This window comes from Salmo trutta, chromosome 8, assembly GCF_901001165.1.
Source record: "Salmo trutta chromosome 8, fSalTru1.1, whole genome shotgun sequence".
NCBI classification, from domain to species: domain Eukaryota; kingdom Metazoa; phylum Chordata; class Actinopteri; order Salmoniformes; family Salmonidae; genus Salmo; species Salmo trutta.
This window is the reverse complement of record NC_042964.1, coordinates 50,677,845-50,689,002: the sequence shown is the minus strand read 5'-3', so window position 1 is coordinate 50,689,002 and position 11,158 is coordinate 50,677,845. Positions and strand designations below refer to the sequence as shown.

Below are 11,158 nucleotides of genomic sequence, written 5' to 3'. Positions count from 1 at the left end.
AAATGGTATACTTTAAGAAAGGTTCAGTTGTAATAAAATACTTCATAATGAACCATAGTATTTTCTCAGATTAAAAGATGGATGACCTAAGCATTCTAAATAAAATGTTTAAATACATGTTCATCCTTGATATGGTTTATGCCATTATCAGAAAAAGTATATCAGAAGGCATGTGTAGTGTTAGAATTTAATTTTGTCAACTCAACCTCAAATTATAATTACCTAACCAAACCTTTGGTTGCTTATTTCAAAATGTCTCACATGACTGTTGCTTTAACCTCAAAGGGGTATCTTTCCACTTCTAATTATTTCACACCAATCTTGCTTGGTGCAGTACTTCATAACGAAACAGAAAAGCCATCTGATCAGGGAGGGAGCACCATATTGTTTTTCAGTTGACTAGTTTATGGGCAGTGGGCTGATCTAACAGGTCTACTGTTGGAAAGTGTGTGTGTGCAACATTTGTGTTGGAATGTTAACAGAGAAATACAAGAGACGAGCCAAGAAAAATTCCACACCAAGTATTAAAATAAAATGTTTAATGTGAATTAAAGGCATAATTATATTTTTAATAGAGGCATGTTGTAAGGCTGAGTTTGAGTAAAATGCATATATTTTGTGTCCTCATACTATTCAGTAATCCAGTCCATAAACATGATTTGGAAAATAAATTAATATACATGACAATATTTTCGAAGGTTCTCGCCATGATTACACACCTTTCCCTATGTGAGTGCGCAGGTGCCTTTTGAGACGTGTTGAGGTGGAGAAGCACTTTTTACACAACATACAGGAGTATGGGCGCTCTCCTGTGTGTGTCCGCAGATGCATGGTCAGGTCTGACGAACACCTAAACCTCCGTTCACAGACCGAGCACGGGTATGGCCGCTCCCCTGTGTGTATTCGCCTGTGGAGGAGCAGCTCCCCAGAGGTAAGGAAGGTCTTGCCACACTGAGCGCACTGATGCGGTCTCTCCCCTGTGTGCATCAGGTTGTGTCTTATGAGGGAAGTAGACTTGGCAAACTCCTTCCCACAGTGTGCGCAAGAGAACGGTCGCTCCCCTGTGTGGGTATTCATGTGTTCACTTTGTGCACGCTTGGTTTTGAAGCTCTTGGGACACTGAGAGCAAGAGAACGGTCTGAAGTCGCTGTGGCTGCGTTGGTGTCTTACCAGCTCCCCATGTGTTAAGAAGGTCTTCTGACAGACGGTGCAGAGGTATGGCCTCTCCCCTGTATGAATCCTCTCGTGTCTCGTCAGGCCCGCGAGCTGAGTAAAGCTTTTCTCGCAGAAGGAGCACTGGAAAGGCCTCTGCCCGTTGTGAATCAGTTGGTGTCTGTTCAGTATCTGTAACTGGGTGAAACTCTTGCCGCACTCCGGGCACGGGTACGGCCGCTCCTTGGTGTGGATTTGCCGGTGCTTGTTCAGCAGCCACACGTGAGTGAAGCCCTTGCCGCACTCTGCGCAGGGGAAGGGTCTCTCTCCGGTGTGCTTCATCTGATGTCTCCTCAGGTCAGACGGGCGGCCGTAGATCTTCTCGCACTGGGAACACTTGTAATGGCGATTCACCACGTGGGTTTGCCTATGCTTCAGCCGCTCTAGTACGGTGTCAAAGCTAGCCCCACATTTCTGACACTTGTACTGACCACTCCCTTTGTCGTTCGGCTCCTCCTGCTGCTCTGTGGACTGTAGTGGGGGATCAGCACTCTGGCCACAAGGCGTTCTGGTGAAGTGCAGGGACAGTAGGCCCAGTTGGGTGAACCCCTTGCCACATTGAGGGCAGATATATGGCCGTTCCCCGGTGTGAATCCGCTGATGCCTGGTGAGATCCCAGGAGTTTTTGAAACCCTTGTCGCACTCCTTGCAGGTGTACGGACGCTCCCCTGTGTGAATGCGCTGGTGCCTGGTCACGTCTGACGAGCGAGTGAAAGTCTTTCCACACTCGTGGCACGCGTGAGCACCGGGTTCAGAGCTTGCGTGGATAGGGAAAGGCTTGGGGAATTCAGGACGGGGGAACTTTTTCCTGGGAAGAGCTGGGTTCTCTTCAGTTTTCTGGAGCTTGCTGTACTCCTCTGGGTGATTTCGCTCAATGTGCTGGAGGAGGTAGGATTCCTGCATGTGAAAGAATGGGCACTGGGAACAGGCAAAGACCTGGGAAGACATCTCAACGGTGTGACCTGAAGGAATACAATGGGAAAAGGAGACTAATAGTTTAACAGAGGCAGCACAAGCATTAGGTGGTTGTTTTTAACAGGGAATACCAGTCTCGACATTTTATTATATGTAGTAACAGAGAAAGACATTCAATATTTCCTCCTTACTCTGAGTGCCCAAGTTCTCAAGACATGTGTGGTGTTGCAGCAGGGATTTCAGGTCCTCAGGTTGAGAGAGGGCCTGCAAACACTCCTCCAGGACAGAGGGAGCAGAACTGAGCCATGACACAGTCTATAGGAGCAGAGATGCAAACAAGTGAGTGACAATATGCTGGAAAGTTTACATGTTTTTTTTTTCACACCGGGGAACGTTACAAAATGCTAGGCCCATTTCAAGAAAACCAAAGAAGCCGGTGGCTTGCACCTCAGCTAACAGCGTGGCCCCAGAGTGGCTATAAGGCAGAGGTTATGTGCAGAAAGTGACAGTACAGCTTGGATATCTTCTAATAAGATACAGAAGATATTACCCTCCTATAACTTAACCAGTCTAAATGTTGCCATCATGGTCAGCACTACAGGATTTTCCCAATACAATAACAGAAGGTGACTTGAACCCAGCTGAAGGTGACCTAGTGAGGTGTTACTTTGTGGTACCTGTCCAAGGTCTGGTACTGGCAGTATCTTCTCCAGTTTAGAAAGGAATTCCCACACAAGTAGTTGCATATCTGTGTCATAATTGGCGCCGTACTCCGTCGGAAACACCTCCTGGAATCAAGATAGATGGGGATATAATTGGTGTAGGGTGAAGTTGACCCTAGATGCTAATCTTGGGTCAGTTCTGCATTTACCCCAATGGTCAAGGTTAGATTTGGGGCAGGGAAGCTGATCATAGATCTGTACCTAGGGAAAACTTCCCTCTGGAGCAATATAATTCCAAGGACTGTAAATATTGTCTTTGGTTACTAAACAGAACCAGGAAGCTAGAGAGACATTAACATATGATGGCGGCAGACTGACCTGGAAGAAGTGTTCTCTCTCCGCTGGGTCTTTCAGCAAAGTCTGGATGAGCTCCAGGAAGATGGCCTCTTCTGCATCCACCTCAGCATCTCCACTCTGTGAAATAGAACTTATCAGTGATAAGGGAACAGTAAACCACCATCACCCACCACTGAAAATAAGAGGGAGCAACACTGCAGTCCTTGATGGCCTTGACATATAGGCGCAAGCTAATTGGTGCGAAGGATCTGACGGTTGCTTATTCAGTATGTCAATGTTTTAACTCTATCTTATCCTAGGCAAATAAATGATTTAAATAAGCACATTTCAAATGATAGGAATGGCAAAGGCGGTTCCATAAAGACCAGGGGCCATATATATCAAGCATCTCAAAGTAAGCTGATTTAGGATCAGTTTAGCCTTTTATATCTCAATGAAAAGATTACAAGGACAGAGGGGACCTGATCCTAGATCAGCACTCCTACTCAGAGAAGTTTGATACATATGGCCCCTGGCCAAATTGAACAGTTGTCCTCCAAAGAGTATCATTACTTACCCCTGTGTGTCCAGGGGGGCGAATTCTGTCCAGGTGGGGTTGGATGATCTGGATATCAGCTGTATGATCAGCAGAACACAACTCTAGTATCACCTGAAAGGAATAACAGTATTCAAGAAAGTAGACAACAGCACCCAACCAATGATGACCACCAACAGAACCTGAGCAATCAGGACAATAGAAAGAACCCAATTGATCAGGACCATGGACAACCCCCATGCAATCAGGAAAATGGACAGAACCTAACCAATCAGCAGCTACATAAACCGCAAGATAAATACCGTTTTAATCAGAGATGGCTCTAAACACACTGTCCAAACCACTGCTGTTAGGGGTTCCAGTTTACAAAAACAACATCCTTAACTGTATTCGCTACTAACCCTTGTTCGCAGCCGCAGAAGAAGCTTGGCCCTCTGTTTCTCATTCAACAGGTCTGGAACTGTCGCCGTCACAAGGCCGACGAACTCCTCTAGTTTCTCATAATCCATGACATCTCTTCGTTGAGCTACTTGCCACATGGCCGCAGAGAGCAGCCTCAGAGGTGGTATCAACAGGCGCAAAGAGGATAACGGGAGGAAGATATCTACGGGCAAAAATGGGTCATTGAGTTTGGTGAGAGATGAGACAATCTTTGGACAATAATTATTGGTAGTGTGGGTTAGGAGGCATAACGTTACATTGCCGCATAACTTGAGTAGACGCTAGCATATAAAGATGTAGCTAAAATGTGAATAAGTGGCCCAAGTATTTTATCTATTCGATCCATCTTCTAGTAGCTAGTCTACCCCAATGTCTGGTCCACCCTAGACAGTCTATCTTTGCAACAACTAACAGTAGCCGCAAGTTGCTAGCTAGCCAACGTTAGCTAGGTACTTATTTTAAACGAACCTGCATTCTCCACTGGTTTTGTCGTGACACAGATTTCCATCATTATGGAGAATTGAGTTGTGATTTATATAACTTAAATAATTAACTAGTTTGGTTTCTATTAAACCCAGAAAGACATTTAGGAGTATAATAGTTTAGCTTATCCACTATCTGGCAGGCTAGCGTTCCTCTTCTTTTTTATCTTCCGGGAAAGTTTTCTTCCTCTCTGGTCCATCAATGGGAAAAGGCGCTTATACTGCCACCTACTGACCTACGACATTGGCACGACTCTGGTGTAAACTTCCAGCTGTCTTTATTTACGGTGCTACTACAAAAAAAAGATACAAAAACAAACTATATATTAGTATAAAATATACTGTCCAAATTATTAGCAAATATGATTCCTCTGTGACAAATAAACATGTTTATTTAGGGATTTATTTAAGTTTCTCAGTGTACATCACTTTTATTCCAGACAACATGGATTGACATATCTCTGGTTTATGCCGATGTAGTTTCAGTAGGATCTTTGTTCAAGAGGCAGGGAATACATCTCTTTCCTCTTATTGCTGTAATCTTGTTCCAATCATAATTTTTAGGTGACTCAATCAAGTCACCTTCTCTCATATCCAATCAGACATACACAATTTAGAGAGAGCACACTTTAATCCACTAGCTACATCATGTTAACCTGCAGTTCTTGTGACGTTGCAGTCATTTAGCAGTCACGTTTATCCAGAGTGAGGTGTTGTCTTGAAGTTGAGTTTCACATTTTAAAATGGTCAGACTGCCACAAATCATTGTCTTGATTTCAACAACAGGCATATTCAAATGTTATGGTCTCACAACGTTGCTATTTTCTGAACATACTGACAAATACTGGTAAATATTCCATTAATACCAAAATGTGGACAGTTAAACAAAAAAAAATAGGCCTAACAAAGGAAGACATTAATATAATTTGAACACCAATCTGGTCGAGGCGTGTAAACACTCCTTAAAGATCGATAATTTCAGCCAACAGGGGGTCATGGTTAAAGGGGGTAGCACTTCAAGTGTAGAACTCCAAGTCACTCCTGCAAGGGATACAATAAAATAAATTATTAATCATCTTGAATACACATGTTAAGGTGCGCAACCAGATTTTTTTTTTTTAAAGTGGTATTTGTATATATTTCTTTTAATGATAAATTAGCTAACTTTAAAATACACAGGGTGTGCCCAAACAACAAACTTTACTGGTACTCTCACTTCCTTAGCCACCGTAGCTAGCAAGTCTCATTTGTAGCTAGCTATCTGGGGGTTTGCAGTAGTACTCAAACTTACCATTTTAGCTAGGGAACTATGAAATACATAACGAGGAAAAATGCGATGTCAAACATCACAAACAGCCAAAAGTCAAACCAGTATGAGTGTTTTGGTAAAGATACCAAAGCTCCTTTCGTGTCCAAACCCTCTTCCGAGCCCATTTTCAGGAAGTGTGTTGACTGAAGAGCACCGCCCCAGTGCTATCGTAGCCCTGTTTATTTCTTACTCTTTGCCTCCGCCTAGTGGCTTCTTCTTTGAGGTTTAACGGCGGTTGGCATCCAATTTGTTGCATTACCGCCATCTACTAGATTGGAGTACAACTCCCTTATACTTTGCTTGAAAAATAAAAATGTACTAAATAAATACCCTACCATCTAACATTACACTCACACATTCAAAAAATTATATTAAATTAACACCAGCCTACTCCACTATTTAAATGTTAGTTATTCCTACCTCATGCCATCATCCTGAAAGGAGGGGACATCACCACTTAACACATCCTGTAACTCTTCTGATGTCAAGTCTCGTACACCCAAATACCTCTCTGCAGCTGCCACCACAACCTCAATTTTCTGCGACTTCCATTCCATCCCTGCAGTACAGTTGATAACCATTGCTATAAATGCTAAAAATCCAATCTTACTGAAACATATCACTTTGTGGCCTATCCCTCTGTACTGGTATATCTCTACTACTCTCACCACTCCTCCCCCTTAACCCATCCGCCTCTACTTTCTTCACTGCCTCAGCATATGACAACTTCTGCACTACTCTAACCCTAGAAACTTCAACCTGCCTCTCTCGCATGGGACGTTTCTGATCCCCAGCTCAATGGGTACCCCTACAATTAACACATTCCACTACTTTCCCCAATACTACACATTCCTTTGTCTCATGCCCTTCTGCACACTTCTCACACCTTGGACCCCCCCCTCCTACACATTGCTGCCACATGCTCATAAACTTGACACCTGTAACATTGTAATGTATTCGGCACATACACTCGTACAGGATAACTTATATATCCTAACTTCACTTTGTCGGGCAAAGACTCAACTTCAAAACTCAAAAGAACAGACAATGACTCTTCTGTTTCCCCACTCCCCACCCTGTCTGCGTCACATCAAACGACGAGCATCACATACACCAAGAATCTTTCCCCTCAGCTGGTCAACTTTTATATTTACTGCTTCCCCAGTTATCACTCCTTTCATTGGTGCCCTTTTCTTGAGAGCGAAACAATTCACTTTTTTTGCCCCCATTCTTTCTACTCCGAGTGCATTCTCCCTCTGACCAACAGAAACACAAACAATTATCACTAGACCACTTCTGGTTACCCTCACCGATTCCACATTACCCAACTCTTTTTTTCACCCACTGTGAAACCACAAATGGATCAGCCAAAAGGCAAGAGTCCACTTTTTCCATAAACTTCGCTCCTACTGTCACAGACTCATCTTTTTCCTGATCCTCGGAGCATACCTCTGTCTCTGATATCTTCACCACACCTACCACCTCCTATACTTCACCACACCTACCACCTCCTATACTTCACCACACCTACCACCTCCTATACTTCACCACACCTACCACCTCCTATACTTCACCACACCTACCACCTCCTATACTTCACCACACCTACCACCTCCTATACTTCACCACACCTACCACCTCCTATACTTCACCACACCTACCACCTCCTATACTTCACCACACCTACCACCTCCTATACTTCACCACACCTACCCCCTCCGATACTTCACCACACCTACCCCCTCCGATACTTCACCACACCTACCCCCTCTGATATCTTCACCACACCTACCCCCTCCGATACTTCACCACACCTACCCCCTCCGATACTTCACCACACCTACCACCTCCTATACTTCACCACACCTACCCCCTCCGATACTTCACCACACCTACCACCTCCTATACTTCACCACACCTACCCCCTCCGATACTTCACCACACCTACCCCCTCCGATACTTCACCACACCTACCACCTCCTATACTTCACCACACCTACCACCTCCGATACTTCACCACACCTACCACCTCCGATACTTCACCCTCATTCACTTCCCTTTCTCCTCCTGTCTTCAGCTCCCTCTGCTTACACTTTCTACCATTCTTTAACAAATCATGTCCCTTTCTCCCACAATTTCTATCCGACTCAAGCTCACTCTCTTCTTCCCTCTCTCTCTTAGACCTCCTCTCCCTCTCTTTTTCCCTCCATTCTTCCTCCATTTTCTCCTTATGATAATACTGTACTACTCCTGACAACCATCTTGTTCTTGCTTTCTCTAGGGACTCCATTTCCGCCGAGGCGTCCGCCCTCCTCCCCCTCCTCCCCCTCCACCTAGTGGAGCTTATAGTACAGCTTCGTCTTCTTCTTCTTCTTCTTCGTCTTCTTCTTCTTCTTCTTCTTCTTATTATTATTATTATTATTATTATTATTATTATTATTATTATTATTCTATGATATCATGGCGGTCCGCAAACAAACGTTTAAAGTGCATGTCGCCACCTACTGTGCTGGAATGTACGATCAATCATGATCTGCCCAAGTCTGTACTAACATGAAAATAAAATTCAAAACAAAATAAATCACAAACTTCTACCACACCCTCCCCCAACCCCAATAAACATTATATCATGCTGAATAACTCCACCCTTAAGATTGTTCAGCATGTCAACAACCATTTCAACAGTAACATCTATTACCCCCAATATCTCTTTTGCCGTCTGCACAATAACCTTCAACCTGGCATTTCTGCTTTCCACAACCCGAGTCGTATTGATAACCTTACCAATAAAAGCTTTGAAGTCAACTTTATTCATTATCGAATTGCCCTTTGACACCACACATTCATGAGCACAAGATTTCTGAACAAGCTTCCAAACCATGCCAGGACCATCAGAAACAGCAGCCCAGACAGTAGGTCCACTTACTACAGATACATCCATGTAAGATCCATCAGTCTGACAGTAGGTCCACTCACTACAGATACATCCATGTCAGATCCATCAGTCAGACAGTAGGTCTACTCACTACAGATACATCCATGTCAGATCCTTCAGTCTGACAGTAGGTCCACTTACTACAGGTACATCCATGTAAGATCCATCAGTCAGACAGTAGGTTCACTCACTACAGATACATCCATGTAAGATCCATCAGTCTGACTGTAGGTCCACTCAGTAGATCCATCAGAACCTGCCTCTGCATATGATACATCATGACTGATCCTCCTTTCTCTGCAACTGGCATCCACCAAATGCTGCACTGCAATGCTGTACTCTCCCCCACAATTACAGTACTTAACCTTCACCTTGTTTTCACGGTAATCATTTGCCCCTCCACACTTGGCACATCTTTTCTTTCCTTTACAATGAGCAGCTACATGTCCCATTCTTTGGCATTTAAAATACTGCAGTGCATATGGGATAAATTCTCTAACATTGAAACTAAGGAATCCTATCTGTACTTTTCCCGGCAAGACATCATTGATAAGCTTTCACTTCTTTGACCCTCTTTCCTACTGAACAACCTTTTGGCCTCAATCACTCTGCCTGCCTTCACATTTTCTTTAATTATCATCTGTGGACGTAGATATTGGGACCCCAGTGACGACTCCCCTCAATCTAGCATAAACACCAGGGGCATGGCTTTTAATCTTCTTCCCATTAAGCTTTACCATTTCAAGTATCTTCTCTTGCTGAGCCTGACTACCACACAATATTTACAATCTACCATCTCCAATGAGTCGAGCTAATTTCACTTCACCTTCCTCTTTCTCTACGGCATTAGTTCGTCAGATAGGGTGTAAGTGAGGTCCTGTGGTCTCATCAAACACCATCACCATTTCCACTCCAACACTTCATTACTCTTGCTTCCTACCTTGGCCTTCTTTATGCTTTCTTTACTAGAAAATCCACTACTTTCTGTATCATGATCTCTCTTATTCCTATGTCTTTCCACTACCGACCATTCCGGTCCTTGACCCTCATCCTCCCGCTCCATAGCATCAGAACTGACACCCATATTGTCCTCATTCCAGCACAGCTGTTGTTTCACCAACCTTTTCTCCATTTCCTCCATTTTGTCTGCACTACTCGCCGCCATTTCCAACCTCCAACCCTCACTCACACTCCCCTTCTTCCCCAATCCTTCCCCAATCCTTCCCCAATCCTTCCAATCAGGTTCCAATGAATCGTCAGGTTTCCCCATGTAACTACTGGCAGTTATAACTCAAGGGTCTTTTGTCATTTGCATTCTCCTCGTGTCCTCTCTCATAGCCCCCTTCTCAAAACCCATTGGAAGAAAGGGTCAGAGGGGTGGGACCTCTGGCTTTCTCATCCAATGGGTTTTGAGGAGGCGGCAAGGAGAGAGGGCGCAAGAAGGATACAATTGAGAATCTCCCATTATCAATGTAACCGCTTACTATTATAGCAGTTCATAATATAAATGTATTGTAATATTGTATTATTGCTTATACCTGATATTGTATTATAATTGCTAATCATTCCTCTTCTGTACTTTCAGAAACTAAGTTAAAAATAATATATATTTATATTTTTAAATCAATGAAAGCCCATTTGAAGGAACCCCTGTTAATAGCAATTGTCCAATTAACATAACTGGAACTGAAGTTGCTGACATCTTAGTGAACATTGACGCCAGCTTTTGTTGGACTAGCAACATAATGTGAACGTACACTCCTTTACAAGTGAGCTTTTTAGAATTTGAAATATGGTGTATTTGATCAAGAGCACTTGTGGCCAGAGTTCTGGAGTGGCTCACAGGGTTGGCCATTACTCATCCAGTAGCGCACTGACACAGATAGGTAAGCCAAAGCTGAATAATAGACAAACACTTGTTGGCAAAGCCCTGGAGTGGCACAGTAACCGGTTATAGTGGCATAATCTATTGGGCACAATAGTGTTACCCAGCCAGCACCTTCCATCCCCAACATGATTCTCTATGAGGGATAGGTTCATGTGAAGTTTAGGCATAGTTGTAGAACTAAGTGGAAACCCTGTCCACAGCTGTATGTCCAGATACAGGTGCTGGTTCTGGCAGGAACAAAGTTAAATCCCAAACAAATGTATGTTCAAATAAAACTGCACACTAGCAAAGAGCAACCGTAAATAAAGTCAAGACCAGTTGTGTGTCTTAACATTTGTTTGGGATATCTCCAAGTCTGTACCAGAGGAAAGATATGGTGGAGAAAAAATGAACAGAGACATGAGATAGAACAGGACGCTTTG

At 43.6% G+C, this 11,158-nt stretch overlaps 1 protein-coding gene across 2 annotated transcripts; it reads right to left on the bottom strand.

The window, feature by feature from the left end:
- Positions 1-522: 522 nt before the first annotated feature.
- LOC115199166 (zinc finger protein 2 homolog) lies at positions 523-6,087 on the bottom strand. Of its 2 annotated transcripts, none has more exons than XM_029761791.1 (8): positions 5,896-6,087; positions 4,591-5,645; positions 4,083-4,285; positions 3,703-3,795; positions 3,168-3,263; positions 2,805-2,915; positions 2,319-2,442; positions 523-2,174 (listed from the first exon to the last, which is right to left on the bottom strand). In XM_029761791.1, the coding sequence occupies exons 2-8, from the start codon at positions 4,631-4,633 to the stop codon at positions 712-714; spliced, it is 2,133 nt and encodes a 710-aa protein (XP_029617651.1). In that variant the 5' UTR covers positions 4,634-5,645; positions 5,896-6,087; the 3' UTR covers positions 523-711. The 2 variants fall into 2 exon arrangements, with proteins under 2 accessions (XP_029617651.1, XP_029617652.1); XM_029761792.1 differs by having other exon boundaries at positions 4,841-5,645; positions 5,896-6,085.
- Positions 6,088-11,158: the final 5,071 nt, after the last annotated feature.

Excerpts from the sequence above, each read along its gene's own strand:
- LOC115199166 (XM_029761791.1), bottom strand. The coding sequence starts at position 4,633 with ATGATGGAAATCTGTGTCACGACAAAACCAGTGGAGAATGCAG. Across the intron at positions 3,796-4,082 it reads TTCTGCGGCTGCGAACAAGG|GTGATACTAGAGTTGTGTTC; the intron begins GTTAGTAGCGAA and ends TATTCCTTTCAG. Across the intron at positions 2,443-2,804 it reads CAGTACCAGACCTTGGACAG|ACTGTGTCATGGCTCAGTTC; the intron begins GTACCACAAAGT and ends CTGCTCCTATAG.